This window comes from Meles meles, chromosome 14, assembly GCF_922984935.1.
Source record: "Meles meles chromosome 14, mMelMel3.1 paternal haplotype, whole genome shotgun sequence".
Classification (NCBI taxonomy): Eukaryota; Metazoa; Chordata; class Mammalia; order Carnivora; family Mustelidae; genus Meles; species Meles meles.
The window spans coordinates 2,532,665-2,549,719 of record NC_060079.1 but is presented as its reverse complement, the minus strand read 5'-3'; the positions used below and the strand labels follow the sequence as shown (position 1 = coordinate 2,549,719).

Sequence of the window (17,055 nt, the reverse complement as noted above, 5' to 3'; positions counted from 1 at the left end):
TAATCTCAATTTTTGTGTAATTGGACATTGCTTCTAGACATTTCCGGGAGTTTCTTTCTTCACACTTCATTTAGTACGTCTGAAACAGAGCATTTTCTTTCTTTCTTTCTTTTTTTTCAAAGATTTATTTATTTATTTATTTGACAGAGAGAGAGAGAGATCACAAATAGGCAGAGAGGCGGACAGAGGGAATGGGGGAAGCAGACCCCCTGCCAAGCAGAGAGCCTGACGCAGAACTCTATCCCAGGACCCTGAGCCAAAGGCAGAGGCTCAACCCACTGAGCCACCTAGGCTCCCCGAAACAGATCATTTTCTTAAAACCAATTTCTTCTCATGAATTCTAAGTAGAATCTGTTTTCAGGACTGATAGTTTTGACTTTGAATCTTATTCATCCGTTTACCTAACTCTTCCTTTAATTAGTCATAAATTCCTCTTAATTTTTTCTTTACCAGATAATCCCCTATTTATCTCTCTTCTTCAGTTAATAGCTTAGTATAGACCTTTATTACCTCATGGCAGTGTTATTGCAGTGACTCCTAAGTGGTGCCTGCCTCCTTCTGGAATCAGTTTTGTTGATGGTATAAGGTGAGGCTCTAACCTGAACCCCAGTCCCTTTCATGAAAAACTTGTTATTTTTGAAATGTGATTGACCAAGCTTTCCCTTTTCTATTCTCTGTGCTAGGCCAGCACTTCTATTTTGTTGGTGTGTCTCTTTTCTACTATTGCATTGTTTTAATCCTAGTATTTCTTTTTTCTTTTTTTTTTTTTTTTGAGAGGCTTTGAAACAGCAGATAGCAGATTTACAGGAAGATTTGAAAAGAAAGGAAGCAAAATGGTCAAGTACACAAGGCCGTCTTAGAAGCCAGATAGAAATGTTGGTCAGAGAGAACACAGACCTCAGGGAAGAAATAAAAGTGATGGAAAGGTTCCGACTTGATGCCTGGAAGAAAGCAGAAGCTACTGAGAGCAGCATCAGGATGGGTCCCTGTGTGACTTCCACGAAAAGAGATGGGTCCATGGTAGGTTTGAAGCTGGTTTCGTCAAGTCAGTATGTTAAATATCTGAGTGCTCCAATTTATAGACCTGAAACCTAGAGGGTATTTGCTAGGGCTGGGGGTGGGGGGTGGGAATGGGGAGTTGCTGTTTAATGGGAACAGAGTTTCAGTTTTGCAAGAGGAAAAGAGTACTGGAGCTGGGTGGGTGTGAGGGTGCACCTCGTGTGTATGTGCCTCGTGTTGCTGATCTATACACTTAACAGTGGTTAGGACGGTGAACATTATGTATATTTTACCACAGTTGAACAATTCTTTTGAGCATTGCTTTGCAGTTTTCAAATTCATTTTTAGAATTCTTTTAAGAATAGGCAGATAATCTTAGTTAAAAGAGTGAAGTTTTTCTTGCAGTGAGTCACATGCATATGAACCTTTTAAATCAAATAATTAGTCTTTCATTCATCTATATTCACAATTATCATGTGCCAGACACTGATTTTGGGCACTGGGACTAAAGCAATTAACAAAATAGGTGAAATTCCTTGCCCTCTTGGAATTTTTATTCTAATGGTGGAAGATCTATAAAGAAGATAAATAATAAAATATATGGTGTGTTATATAGTGACAAAAACCAAGGAGAAAAAGCAGGAAAAGGGGATGATAACCGTTGGGGTGGGGGGTGTTGCTGTTTTAGATAGGATGGCCAAGGAAAGCCTTACTGAGAAAGTGACATTTGAGTAATGGCCCACAGTGTTAAATATATTGAATATATTAATTTAAATATATATAATTATTATGTTTTAAATATAAATATAATAAAGTGGTGCCTGGGTGAGAGTAGAGCCCGTAGAGGAGCCTGAGGCCCAGAGGCTGTCTGCCTCGTGGGCCTGTGCATGAGCATGGCTGAGGCTGGTGGAGCTGCAGGGTAGTAATGGGGAGAATGGTAGGGGATGCAATCGGAGATGGGACAGGAGAAATTGGGTGCCAGGTTCATTAGGCCTTCATCAGTTCCTGTAAGCCCTTGGGTGTTTCCTCTGAGAAGGGGACCCCCCCAAAGGGCTGTGATTGGAGTTGACTTAATCTTTTGTTTTAGTAAGCGTACCTTGTCTGCTGTCTACTGTAGACTGAACAGGGAGTGGAGGGGCATAGACACAATTGGGAACACCAATTAGGAGACCATTGGAGTAATTCACACCAGAGAGAATAGTGGCTTAAGACTAGGGGAGAAGCAGTGGAGGGCTGAGAAATGGACAGGATTTACTGATGAGCTGGATATGGGGTATGACAGCAAGGAAGGAGTCAGGATTACAGTTTCCAAGCGTAGTAGAGTGTTTTGGCATACTAGAGTTTCCATCTATCGTAAGACAGCAAGAAGAGAACATGTTTTTCTTGGGGGCACGGATATTAGGATCTCAGGTTTAGACAGGGTAAGTTTGAAATGCCTGCGGAGAAGTTTGAAAATGTGGAGACGTTACTTGGGCAGCTATGCACATATCAGGAGAAGGTTAGGTTGGAGCTAGAAGCTTGGGGTTCATCAGGATGTGTGGTAAAAGCTTTGGGCTGGCAGAGATCACCAATGCTGAAAGTGTGGGTAGTGAAGAGATCCACACACTGAGCCAGAGTGTGAGAAGACGGGGGATGAGGAGAATGGTTAACCAGAGAAGACAGAGTAAAGGAGGCCAGAGTGGTGTCCTGGAAGCCAAGAAAAGAAAGGACTTCTAGGAGAAGAGACTGGCCAGCGGTTTCAAAAGTTGCTGCTGAATTAGACGAGGGCTGAAAATTAGTCATTAGATTTACCAGGTAGGGATGTATAGAAGATAAAAGCCTGACTGGATGAAAGACAATGAGAAGTTTCAAATAGAGTTTAAGAACCTTGTGGAGGGGTTTTGCAGTAAATGTAAAGAGATGGGGTGTTGGCTCTAAGGAAAGTTTTTTTTTTTTTAATGTAAAAATTAAGTGTTTATGTATTGGTAGGATTGATTCAGTAAAGAGGAAAATACTGATGCAGGATAACGTGGGAGAATTGTTGAAGCAATGTTCATAAATGAGAGGGGAGGGGATTTAGGAACTGAAGGGAGGGGCTGGACTTGGCTGGACAGCACGTGTGGTGGCAGAATGTTGAAGGTGTGGACTCTGGGCTTGATGTGTGGTGCCTGCTGCTGGGAAGTTCCCTCCTAATGCCTTCACATTGTCAGTGAGGTAGGAAGCTTGGTCATCAGCTGAGAGAGGATAGAAAAGTGTAGGAGGTTCAAGTAGATGGGAGAAAGTGTGACATCGTCGTCTAAGGGAGTGGAAAGCAAAGGGACTGAGGAAGTGTAGCCTGATTCCTGGGCTGCTTTGGGGACCAGTGTAGGTTAGAGATCATATATTTCAAGTGAGAATGTTTATATCATTTTCTTGTTCAGCTTTTTGGTTGTAGGGTGGTGGAGAGTTATATTTTATAAGAGGTGTGGTCATCCAGGTGAATACCACAGAGTGAGTGAGGGGCAGGGAAGTCGACCGTATATGCAGCCAGAATGACGGCAGTGAACCATGGTTTAAGCTGCGGAAGAAGGGCGTGAGGCTCTAGGGTTTTGAGGGACATAGCAAATCTGTATGGATCAGTGAATTGTAGGACCTTGTAGGTTGTACACATTGTGGTGGAGTTAGGGTGTTAGATGAAGAAGTTAGAAGGACAAGATATGGCAGTCAGAAGAGAGTGGAATTCTTGCCTCTTCCCATTTTATTAAAACAGCTTCCCTAAACAGAGAAATTTGAAAGAATAATATGATGATGATCAGGTGACCTGAATAGTCACCTAGATATGACCACTGTTGACATTTTACCACTTGTGTATATGTGTTTTGCTGGCCCTAATTTGAAGCTAATTGCAGAAACCATGGCATCTTACTGCTAAATACTTGAGCATTTTATTAAATGGCCCTGGCTTTTTGAATAGACCAGGCTAATCATTTTGTAGAACACTGCACTTTCTGGCTTTGAGGGCTTAGAAATTGAGATCTTTGCAGCTACTGATAATTGCAGATATTGATAATGACTGCATGACTGATGTAGGATGGAGTAGGTCAGGAAACAGAAGCTAAGGCAGTGGAGTTATCTCCTGGCGAGGGGTACATGTGGCTGAATCATGGACGTGAGATGCAAAGCTGGGGCAGGGGTGGTGAGGGAGGAGAGGGATTTGTTAGAAGTGGTGACAGGGAGTAAGGAAGACCTCTACCCTACCCCAAACCTAGGGGTGTGAGTTCTGAGGGTGAGAAACTTCTGTCCCTGGAAGGGAGATATGGGGAGTCATCATCTCAGGAGGGAGCTAGGGCTCAAAGTGACAGCAAGATGGTAAGGGATGTGCTCACAGGAGAGGTTGAGATAAAGGGGTTTTGCTGATACTGATTCCCTGCCTTCTTCTTTGGCTAATCTCACAGAAGACTCTCTTATTTTATGTTGTCTGTTATCCCCTCACTTGAAGAATGAATATACAGTTGACCTTTGAACCACATGTGTTTGAACTGTGCAGGTCCACTTCTATGCAGATTTTTTTCAATACATAGAGTATAACACTGTAAATATATTTTCCCTTCCTTAAGATTTTTTTTTTTTTAAAGATTTTATTTATTTATTTGACAGACAGAGATTTCAAGTAGGCAGAGAGGCAGGCAGAGAGATAGGAGGAAGCAGGCTCCCTGCTGAGCAGAGAACTCGATGTGGGGCTCGATCCCAGGACCCTGGGATCATGACCCGAGCCGAAGGCAGAGGCTTTAACCCACTGAGCCACCCAGGCGCCCCTCCCTTCCTTAAGATTTTAATAACTTTTTTTTTTTCTTTTTTTGCTCTAGTGGACTTTATTGTAACAATACAATGTGTAATACATATGCCATATAGGGTATGTGTTAATACGCTGCTTATGTCGTTGGGATGTCTTCCAGACGACAGTAGGCTATTGGTAGTCACATTTTGGGGGAGTCAGAAGTTACACATGGATTTTCCAGTGTGTGGGGTGGTCATTGTCCCTAGTTCCCCCTCCCCCCAGTGTTTTTCAGGATCCGCTGTATATCTGAAGGTGGGGTGTGTGTGTAGTTCATTCCTAAATAACAGTTTGTTCCCTCTGACCTGTAGTGAAAAATAAAATGAAAATATAAATGAACAAACTTAACCCATTTTCATTGCAAGCTGAGTTTTACTTTCATTCATTGTACTAATGTGTAGACTAACACTAATTTTATATTCAAAATTATCTCATACTATAGAATTCATCGTTTCGATTACAAAAGAGTCAAATTTCTTCAGGAACCCAGGTAGAAAAATGTAAGAAAAATCATTTGCCGACACAAGGTAAGAAGTTGCATGATCTTTTTATAAAATACTTCAGGAATTTAAAGAATAGAGAATTTACACCCAGTTTAAGAAGTAAAACTTTGTAAATATCATTGTAGCCCTTGTATATTCTACTCCCCTACTTATTTCCACCCTGACAACATTCCTTTGTTTGTTTTTCATTCTTTTACTACATTGTATCCATAAATCAATATAGTATTGTTTCTATGTATCCCTCTACAATTTGTTTCTCTCAATATTTTGATACTCACATTAATACATATAAACTCTAGTTTACTGATTTTAATAGCTATACAGATTCCATGTGTATTTGTTACAGTTGAGTTTTCCTGTTGATGGACTTCATGTTTTTCCCCTAGTTTGTCAATAGAATGAATAGGGCTGCAGAACATAGCTATCCCGTGAGTTTCTCTAAGACACATATCAAGAGTGAGGATGCTGGGTCATACAAGGCTTATGGTGCTCTAGGAGGTTTTCTCTTTGTTCCACAAGGTGGTTTTGCCATTTTTTTTCTTTCCTACCATAGCAGAATATCCTCTTTGTGCTTATTCTTGACCTGGTCAGATTGAAATTGTGTCCAGTCAGATGGGTTCGTGAAATGGTGGGTTAGTATAACTTTAATATGCATTTCCCTGATTACTGGTAAGGTCATGTGAGCATCTTTTTGTATATTTAGTGGGCATTTGGGTTTCCTCTTTTGTGAATTGACTGTTCATTTCTTTTGCCTGTTTAAAACTTTTTAGTGGGGGGCACCTGGGTGTTTCAGTTGGTTAACTGACTGCTTCGGCTCAGGTCATGATCCCGGAGTCCTGGGATCGAGTCCCGCATTGGGCTCCCAGCTCCATGGGAAGTCTGCTTCTTCCTCTGACCTTCTCCCCCACCATGCTCTCTATCATGCTCTCTCTCTCTCAAATAAATAAATAATCTTAAAACTTTTTAGTGGGGTGGGGAGGTTTCTCCTTATTGAAGTTATTCTTCATACTAATCCTTTCTCATTTAGAAGCACTGCCAATATTTTGTCCCAGTTCTGGGTTTAGCTTTTCTGTTTGTGGTTTTTTTTTTTTTTAAAGATTTTATTTATTTATTCGACAGACAGAGATCACAAGCAGGCAGAGAGGCAGGCAAAGAGAGAGGAGAGAGCAGGCTCCCCACTGAGCAGAGAGCCTGATGCGGGGCTCGATCCCAGGACCCTGGGATCATGACCTGAGCCGAAGGCAGAGGCTTTAACCCACTGAGCCACCCAGGCGTCCCCTGTTTGTGTTTTTTATGTGCATTTTTTCCCTTTTTTTTTTTTTTAAGATTTTTTTGTTTTAGGGAGAGTATGCAAGGATCCCAGGAGGGGCAGAAGGAGAGGGAGAAGGGAAGCAGACTCCCTGCTGAGCAGGGAACCTGATGTGAGGCTCCATCTCAAGACCCTGAGTTGATGACCCGAGCAGAAACCAAGAGTCAGAGGCTTAACCCACTGAGCCACCCAGATGCCTCTGTTTTCCCTTTTATTATTGAATTTATCAATCTTTTTTCATGACTGTAAGAAATCTTTCTCAAGCCTTAGGTCACAAATAAACTATTTTCTCTTATGAACTTTTGTTTTCACATCTTTAATCTACCTGGAGTTTTTAGAAATTATTTTCATGAATTAAATTTAGAAAATTGGATATAACATATGCAGTTTGATAATTATAAAGGACATACTTAGATAACTACCAGCTAGATAAAGAAATAGAGTAGCAGCACCCCAGGGCTGTTCCCCCCTTGACTACTCTCATAGGTGCAGCCCTAAAAAAAGTTTTGTTTTTGAACTTTCTGAATAGTTATACTGTATGTATTCCATTGCCTTTTTTTTTTTTTACTGCACATTGTTTTTGAGAGTCATGTTGATCTGCAACTCTAGTTCACTAATTTTCAAAAACCGCAAGGTAGTTTGAATGTTTATGAATTCATTACAGTTACTATTGATAGTGTAATTTTTTTAAGATTTGGGATATTAAACAGTGATGCTCTGAACATTCTTCCTTTTTTTTTTTTTTAAAGATTTTATTTATTTATTTGACACAGATCACAGGTAGATAGAGAGGCAGGCAAAGAGAGAGAGAGAGAGAGGGAAGCAGGCTCCCTGCTGAGCAGAGAGCCAGATGCGGGACTCGATCCCAGGACCCCGAGATCATGACCTGAGCCGAAGGCAGCGGCTTAACCCACTGAGCCACCCAGGCACCCTGCTCTGAACATTCTTAAACATTTCTGGTCTACTCATTCATTTCTCTAAGGCATGTACTGGAATTACTGGATAATCAGTAAGATATTCTTTACCATTCGTAGATCTTGCCAAAATATTTTAAATATGATTTTACTGTCTAACCAGCCATATAATGTAAGCACTTGCATTGTTCCACACCTTGTTAATTAATACTTGGTATTGTCAGACTTAAATTGTTGCCAGTCTGGTAGGGATGCAACACTATCTCATTATAGTTTTGATATGGTTGAATACCTTTGACTATATTTATTACTATTTAGACTCCTCCTTTTGGGAAAAATTGATCAGGTCTTTTACTCATTCTGTGCCGTTGTTTTTTTCTTTATTGGTTGATGGGAGCATTCCATGGGAATTCCCATGGAATGCTCCCATCATAGTCTTTTGATGCCCCCATCATAGTCTTTTAACAGTTACACATTGCATATATCTTCTTACAGTCTGTGGCCCGCCTTTCTATTCTTTTATCTTTTGATGAACTAAAACTCTATCTTTTTTATGGAAATATATTTGATGTATAACATTGTGTAAATTTAAGGTGTATATGTTGATCTGACATATTTATATGTTATGATTGCCAATAGAATGATAATTAGCATCTCTCATATCACATCAGTATATCTTTTTAGTGGTTGGAGATTTAAGATCTAGATTCTTAGCAAATTTATTGATTGTAATACAGTATTGTCAATATTCACTATACTGTGCATTAGCTCCCTAGGACTTATTTACTACCTGTTGCAAGTTTCTACCCTAAAACAACATCTCTCCTTAGCCCTCAGACTCCCACCTCCTGGGATCTGCTGCTTCACTCGCTTTTTACAAGTTTGGCTACTTGAGATTCCACATCTAAGTGATATCATACAGTATTTGTCTTTGTCTGACTTACCTCACTTAGCTAATGGCCTCAAGTTCCATCTATGTTATTGCAAATTATGTCATTCTTTCTCATGGCAAAGTAATATTCCATTGTGTATGTGTGTATCAGATATTCTTTATCCATTCATACAGTAATGGACACTTAGGTTGTTTCCATATCGTAGCTATTGTGAGTAATGCTTCTGTAAACATGAGCTGCAATGTCCCTTTTTCATTTCCTTTGGGTGTGTACTCAGAAGTGGCATTGCTGGATCATATGGTAGATCTATTTTTAATTTTTTGAGGAACCTCTGTATTGTTTTCTATAGTGGATGAACCAGTTTACCATGCCCACCAACAGTGCACAAGGATTTCCTTTTCTCCAAATCCTTGCCAATACTTGTATCTCATGTTTTCTTCTTTTTTAAAATAATTTTTATTAACATATAATGTAGTATTTGCCCCAGGAGTACAGGTCTGTGAATCATCAGGCTTACACATTTCACAGCTCTCATCATAGCACATACCTTCCCCAGTGTCCATAACCCAACCAGCCTCTCCCTACCACCCCACCCCCCAGTAACCCTCAGTTTGTTGTGAGATTAAGAGTCTTACAGTTTATCTCCCTACCGATCCCATCTTGTTTGATTTTTCCTTCTCTACTCCCCAAACCACCCTCCCTGCCTTCAAATTCCTCATATCAGAGAGATCATATGATAATTGTCTTTCTCTAATTGACTTATTTCACTCAGCATAATACCCTCCAGTTCCATCCATGTCATTGCAAATGACAAAATTTCATTTGATTTCCATGAGCATAGTGTTCCATTGTGTATGTGTGTGTGTGTGTGTGTGTACCACATTTTTATCCATTCATTTGTTGATGGACATCTAGGTTCCTTCTATAGTTTGGCTATCATGGACATTGCTGCTATAAACATTCGGGTGCACGTGCCCCTTTGGATCACTACGTTTGTATCTTTAGGGTAAATACCCGGTAGTGCAATTGCTGGGTTGTAGGATAGCTCTATTTTCAACTTCTTGAGGAACCTACATACTGTTTTCCAGAGTGGCTGTACCAGCTTTCCCACCAACAGTGTAGGAGGGGAGGGTTCCCCTTTCTTTGTATCCTCGCCAACATCTGTCATTTCCTGACTTGTTAATTTTAGCCATTCTGACTGGTGTGAGGTGGTATCTCATTGTGGTTTTGATTCGTATTTCCCTGAAGCCGAGTGATGTGGAGCACTTTTCCTGTGTCTGTTGGCCACCTGGATGTCTTCTTTGCAGAAATATCCGTTCATGTCTTCTGCCCATTTCTGGATTGGATTATTTGTTCTTTGGGTGTTGAGTTTGATGAGTTCTTTATAGATTTTGCATGCTAGCTCTTTGTCTCATGTGTCATTTGTGAATCTCTTCTCCCATTCTGTCAGTTGTCTTTTGGTTTTGTTGACTGTCTCCTTTGCTGTGCAAAAGCTTTTGATCTTGATGAAATCCCAATAGTTCATTTTTGCCCTTGCTTCCCTTGCCTTTGGCGATGTTCCTAGGAAGAAGTTGCTGCGGCTGAGGTTGAAGAGGTTGCTGCCTGTGTTCTCCTCAAGGATTTTGATGGATTTCTTTCTCACATTGAGATTTTGATTTTGATTTTTGATTCTGTTTTGATTCTGTTTTTGTGTGCGGCATAAGGAAATGGTCTAGTTTCATTTTTCTGCCTGCGACTGTCCAATTTTCCCAACACCATTTGTTGAAGAGACTGTCTGTTTTCCACTGGACATTCTTTCCTGCTTTGTCGAAGATTAGTTGACCATAGAGTTGAGGGTCTATTTCTGGGCTTCCTATTCTGTTCCATATGTCTGTTTTGTGCCAGTAGCATACTGTCTTGAGGATGACCGCTTTGTCATAGAGCTTGAAGTCTGGAATTGTGATGCCACCAACTTTGGCTTTCTTTTTCAACATTCTTCTGGCTATTCGAGGTCTTTTCTGGTTCCATACAAATTTTAGGATTATCTATTCCATTTCTTCGAGGAAAAAAAAATGGATGGTATTTTGACAGGGATTGCATTAAACGTGTAGATTACTTTAGGTAGCCTAGACATTTTCACAATATATGTTCTTCCAATCCATGAGCATGGAACATTTTTCTATTTCTTTGTGTCTTCCTCAGTCTCTTTCATGAGTACTTATAGTTTTCTGAGTACAGATTCTTTGCCTCTTTGGTTAGGTTTATTCCTAGGTATCTTACAGTTTTGGGTGCAATTGTAAATGGGATTGACTCCTTAATTTCTCTTTCTTCTGTCTTGTTGTTGGTGTATAGAAATGCAACTGATTTCTGCACATTGATTTTATATCCTGACACTTTACTGAATTCCTGTACAAGTTCTAGCAGATTTGGAGTGGAGTCTTTTGGGTTTTCCACATATAATATCATATCATCTGCAAAGAGTGAGAGTTTGACTTCTTTGCCTATTTGGATGCCTTTAATTTCTTTTGTTGTCTGATTACTGAGGCTAGGACTTCTAGTACTATGTTGAATAGCAGTGGTGATAATGGACATTGCTGCTGTGTTCCTGACCTTAGTGGAAAAGCTCTCAGTTTTTCTTCATTGAGAATGGTATTCCCGTGCTCGCTTCAGCAGCACATATACTAAAATTGGAGAATGGTATTCGCTGTGGGTTTTTCATAAATGGCTTTGATGATATCCCTACACTTTGAAGAGTTTTGATCAAGAAAGGATGCTGTACTTTGTCAAATGCTTTTTCAGCATCTATTGAGAGTATCATATGGTTCTTGTTCTTTCTTTTATTAATGTATTGTATCACATTGATTGATTTGCGGATGTTGAACCAACCTTGCAGCCCACTTGCTCGTGGTGAATGATCCTTTTAACGGACTGTTGGATCCTATTGGCTAGTATTTTGGTGAGAATTTTCGCATCTGTGTTCAAGGATATTGGTCTGTAATTCTCCTTTTTTTTATATATATATATATATTTTTTATTTGACAGAGAGAAATCACAACTAGGCAGAGAGGCAGGCAGAGAGAGAGGAGGAAGCAGGCTCCCTGCAGAGCAGAAAGCCCGATGTGGGGCTCCAACCCAGGACCCTGGGATCATGACCTGAGCCGAAGGCAGAGGCTTTAACCCACTGAGCCACCCAGGCGCCCCTGTAATTCTCCTTTTTGATGGGTCTTTGTCTGGTTTGGAGATCAAGGTAATGCTGGCCTCATAAAATGAGTCTGGCAGTTTTCCTTCCATTTCTATTTTTTAGAACAGTTTCAGGAGAATAGCTGTTAATTCTTTAAATGTTCGGTAGAATTCCCCTGGGAAGCCATCTGGCCCTGGGCTCTTGTTTGTTGGGAGATTTTTTTTTTTTTTTAAAGATTTTATTTATTTATTTGTCAGAGAGAGAGAGAGCGAGAGTGAGCACAGGCAGACAGAGTGGCAGGCAGAGACGGAGAGAGAAGCAGGCTTCCCGCCGAGCAGGGAGCCCGATGTAGGACTCGATCCCAGGACATGGGACTCGATCCCAGAACGCTGGGATCATGACCTGAGCCGAAGGCAGCCGCTTAACCAACTGAGCCACCCAGGCGTCCCTGTTGGGAGATTTTTGATGACTGCTTCAATCTTGCTGGTTATGGGTCTGTGCAGGTTTTCTGTTTCTTCCTGGTTCGGTTTTGGTAGTTTGTATGTATCTAGGAATGCATCCATTTCTTCCAGATTGTCAAATTTGTTAGCGTATAGATGCTCATAATTTGTTCTTATAATTGTTTGTATTTCTGTGGTGTTGGTTGTGATCTCTCCTCTTTCATTCATGATTTTATTTATTTGGGTCCTTTCTGTTTTCTTTTTGAGAAGTCTGGCCAGGGGTTTATCAATCTGATTAATTCATTCAAAGAACAAGCTCCTAGTTTTGTTGATTTGTTCTGGTGTTCTTTTGGTTTCTATTTCATTGATTTCTGCTCTGATCTTTATGATTTCTCTTCTCCTGCTGGGTTTAGGGTTTCTTTCTTGTTCTTTCTCCAGCTCCTTTAGGTGTAGGGTTGGGTTGTGTATTTGAGACCTTTTTGTTTCTTGAGAAAGGCTTGTATCACTATATATTTTCCTCTCAGGACTGCCTTTGCTGTGTCCCACAGATTTTGAACCGTTGTATGTTCATTATCATTTGTTTCCCTGAAATTTTTTCAGTTCCTCTTTAATATCCTGGTTTACCCATTCATTCTTTCAAGGCTGTTCTTTAGCCTCCATGTATTTGGGTTCTTTCCAAATTTCCTCTTGTGACTAAGTTCTAGCTTCAGAGCATTGTGGTCTGAAAATACGCAGGCAATGATCCCAGTCTTTTGGTACTGGTTGAGACCTGATTTGTGACCCAGGATGTGATCTATTCCGGAGAATGTTCCTTGTGCACCAGTGAAGAATGTGTATTCTGTTGCTTTGGGATGGAATGTTCTGAATATGTCTGTGATGTCCATCTGGTCCAGTGTGTCATTTAAGGCCTTTATTTCCTTGTTGAGCTTTTGCTTGGATGGTCTGTCCATTTCAGTGAGGGGGGTGTTAAAGTCCCCTACTATTATTCTATTATTGTCGATGTGTTTCTTTGATTTTGTTATTAATTGGTCTATATAGCTGGCTGCTCCCATGTTAGGAGCATAGATATTTAAAATTGTTAGCTCTTCTTGTTGGACAGGCCCTTTGAGTATGATACAGTGTCCTTTCTCATCTCTTATTGTAGTCTTTGGCTTAAAATCTACTTTATCTGATATAAGGATTGCCACCCCAGCTTTCTTCTGATGCCCATTAGCATGGTAAATTGTTTTCCACCCCCTCACTTTAAATCTGGAGGTGTCGTTGGGTCTAAAATGAGTTTCTTGTAGACAGCATATCGATAGGTTTTGGTTTTTTATTCATTCTGATACCCTTTGTCTTTTGATTGGGGCATTTAGCCCATTTACGTTCAAGATAACTCCTGAAAGATGTGAATTTAGTGCCATTGTATTGCCTGTAAGGTGACTGTTACTGTATATTGTCTCTCTTCCTTTCTGCTCTACTGCTCTTAGACTCTCTCTTCGCTTAGAGGACCCCTTTCAATATTTCCTGTGTGGGTGGTTTGGTGTCGGCAAATTCTTTTAGTTTTTGTTTGTCCTGGAAGCTTTCGATCTCTCCTTCTATTTTCAATGACATCCTACTGGATATAGTATTCTTGGCTGCATATTTTTCTCATTTAGTGCTCTGAATATATCATGCCAGTTCTTTCTGGCCTGCCAGGTCTCTGTGGATAAGTCTGCTGCCAGTGTAATATTTCTACCATTGTATGTTACAGACTTCTTGTCCCAAGCTGCTTTCAGGATTTTCTCTTTGTCACTAAGACTTGTAAGTTTTACTGTAAGATGACAGGGTGTGGACCTATTTTTATTGATTTTCATGGGGAATCTCTGTGCCTCCTGGATTTTGATGCTTGTTCCCTTTGCCATATGAGGGAAATTCTCTACAATAATTATATCCAGGATACCTTCAGCCCCCTTCTCTCTTCTTCCTCTGGGATCCCAATTATTCTAATATTGTTTCGTCTTATGCTATCACTTGTCTCTCGAATTCTCCCCTCGCAGTCCAGTAGTTGTTTGTCTCTCTTTTGCTCAGCTTCTTTATTCTCTATGATTTTATCTTATATATCACTAATTCTCTCTTCTGCCTCATTTATCCTAGCAGTAAGAGCCTCCTTTTTTGATTGCACCTCATTAATAGCTTTTTTGATTTCAAGTTGATTAGATCTTAGTTCTTTTATTTCTCCAGAAATGGATTCTCTAATATCTTTCATACCTTTTTCGAGTCCAGCTATTACCTTGATAATTGTCATTCTGAGCTCTTAATTCTGTCATATTACCAATGTCCATATTGATTAAGTCCCTAGCCGTTGGTACTGCCTCTTGTTCTTTTTTTTTGTGGTGAGTTTTCCAGCTTGTCATTTTATCCAGATAAGAATATATGAATGAGAGAATCAAATACTAAAAGGATGGCAAAGACCCCAGAAAAATAAAAGCTAACGAAATCAGAAGAGACCGAAAACCGAGGGGAGAAGGAAGGGGGAAAATAAAAAATTATTAAATGAAAAATGAAAAATATCTATTACACTGGTGCATAGAACAGAGCCACCCACTTGATTTTGGGTGTATTCTGGTATCTTACAAGAAACTACCTACCAAAATTTTATAGAAAAAACCCATATATATACAAAAATAAGGGTAAACATGATGAAGGAGTACAATATGACCGTAAAGGTGAAAATTAAAAATGATTCTAGGGGCATCTGTTGGCTCAGTAGGTTAAGCCTCTGCCTTCAGCTCAGGTTTTTGGGATCTCAGGGTTTTGGGATCGAGTCCTACATCGGGCTCTCTGCTCAGCAGGGAGGCTGCTTCCCTCTCTCTCTCTGCCTGCCTCTCTGCCTACTTGTGCTATTTCTCTCTGTGTCAAATAAATAAAGTCTTTAAAAAAAAGATTCTAAAAAAGGAATTGATAAGATAAGTTGGTTGGAAAAAGAAAAAAGGAGGAAAAAAGAAGAGAGAATGTGATCAGGCTGGGGACTAGAACAAAGCCATGTGCTAGATTGAGGGTATATTTTGATATATTAGAAGTTGCATCCTACAATTTTAAAGAAAAAAAGCCTATATGTATACAAAAAATAAGGTTAAATACATGAAGGGATAAAATATGACTATAACAATGAAAATTTAAAAAGTTTTTTTTTAAAAAGGTATTGTTACAATAAAATAGTTTAAAAATTGTTACTAGAGGGGCGCCTGGGTGGCTCAGTGGGTTGAAGCCTCTGCCTTCAGCTCAGGTCATGATCCCAGGTTCTGGGATCGAGCCCTGCATCGGGCTCTCTGCTCTGCGGACAGCCTGTTTCCTCCTCTCTCTCTCTGCCTGCCTCTCTGCCTACTTGTGATCTCTGTCTGTCAAATAAATAAATAAAATCTTTAAAAAAAAAATTGTTACTAGAGGATAGAGGAACAGTTAAAAAAACAGAATAAGAAAAAATTTTTTAAAAATTTAACTTTGCAAGACTAAAGGATCATGGGAAGAGAACAATGAATTCTATGCACTGCTTTCCCCTAGCTCTGAATTTCTGACATTCTCGTTGATTGGCAAATTTGGTCTTGGCTGGATGTTCTTGCTGATATTCTGGGGGAGGGGCCTATTTCAGTGATTCTTAAATGCCTTTACCCGAGGTGGATCTGCAGTTCCCTTGCCAGGGGTCAGGCTAAGTAGTCTACTCAAGTTCGCTCTTGGTAGCTTTTGTTCCCTGAATGCTTTCTGTAGAGCTTTGGAGGACGGGAATGAAAATGGTGGCCTCCCAGTCTCCATCCCCGAGGAGAGGAGAGCTTGGGGCCCCACTCCTCACTGCGCCCTCAGAGAAAAGCAGTCAATCCCTCCCATCTCCCTGGTCTCCAGTTGCACTCTAAGCTCACCTGGACTGTGACCGATCATTTCTATCTGTGACCACGGCCCCATTTGGAGTCTCCAAATCCAGCAGATTCCTGCCGTGTACTCCCTCACCGCTCCTCCCGGAGGAGGAAGGAGGGGGTCTCTCCCGATCTGCAGCTCCACAAGCAGTGGCCTGACTGTGCCTTGGATCACGGTTTAAGGTAACCCTGAGCCGAGAACTCACTCCTTGGCTCCGTCTCTGTAGCCAGCTTCCCCTCTCTGATACCTGGCAGCTCTGCGGAGCTCAGACACCCTCGGTCTGTCTTTGACCCCGCGGGTCCTGAGACCACACTGTCCCTGTGAGGGCTCCACCCCTGCTTAGCCTCTGGAGTGACGTCCCTCAATGGAGCAGGCTTCTAAAAGTTCTGCTTTTGTGGTCCGCTGCTCCACTGTTTGCCGGGAGCCAGCCCCTCCCCCCATAGTCTATCTTCCCGTTGCTTTGGATTCACTTCTCTGCGCATCCTACCTTCCAGAAAGTGGTTGATTTTATGTTCCTAGAATTGCTGCTCTTCTTCTCTTCTATCTCTGGTTGAGTTTGTAGGTGTTCATAATAGTTTGATAACTATCTAGCTGAACTCCTGGGACCTAATGATATTTCAGTCTATTACTCCTCCACCAGCTTGCTTCCTCCCATTTCTCAGGTTTTCTTGATGACAGCCTTTCTGGCAGTGTCAAGTGATATCTTATAGTTTTGATTTGTATTTCCTGGATGCTTAATGATGTTGAGCATCTTTTCATGTACTGTTGGCCATTTGGATGTCTTCTTTGGAAAAATGTCTATTAAGTCCCTTTGCCCATTTTTCAGTCATAGGTTTTTTTTGTTTTGTTTTTGTTTGTTACTGAGTTATAGGAGTTCTTTCTGTATGTTGGACATTAATTCCTTATCTGATATATGGTCTGCAAAAGTTTTCCCATTTAGGTTGCCTTTTCATTTTGTTGATTGTTGCTTTTGTTTTATAAAAGTTTTTGATTTTTGATTTGTTGATTTTGCTTTTGTTGCTTGTGCTTTTGGAATAAAGAAAGTATTGCCAAGACCAGTGTCTAGGAGCTCCTTCCCTCTGTTTTCTTCTAGAATTTCTATGGTATCAGGTTTTTTATGAAAGTCTTTAGTCAAAAATAGAGATCCAATTTCGTTTTTCTGCATGTGTTCAGT

The 17,055-nt window shown here is 40.5% G+C and overlaps 1 protein-coding gene across 11 annotated transcripts in view; it reads left to right on the top strand.

The window, feature by feature from the left end:
• Positions 1-17,055, top strand: part of CENPJ (centromere protein J) — an 87,931-nt gene that overhangs the window by 51,149 nt on the left and 19,727 nt on the right. For 10 of the 11 annotated variants that reach the window (XM_045978224.1, XM_045978223.1, XM_045978218.1 and 7 more), the window contains 2 exons: positions 778-1,020; positions 5,235-5,319. In XM_045978224.1, coding sequence (XP_045834180.1) covers positions 778-1,020; positions 5,235-5,319 — 328 coding nt within the window. The remainder of the gene's footprint in view (positions 1-777; positions 1,021-5,234; positions 5,320-17,055) is intronic. The other variant, XM_045978225.1, reaches the window with a different exon arrangement.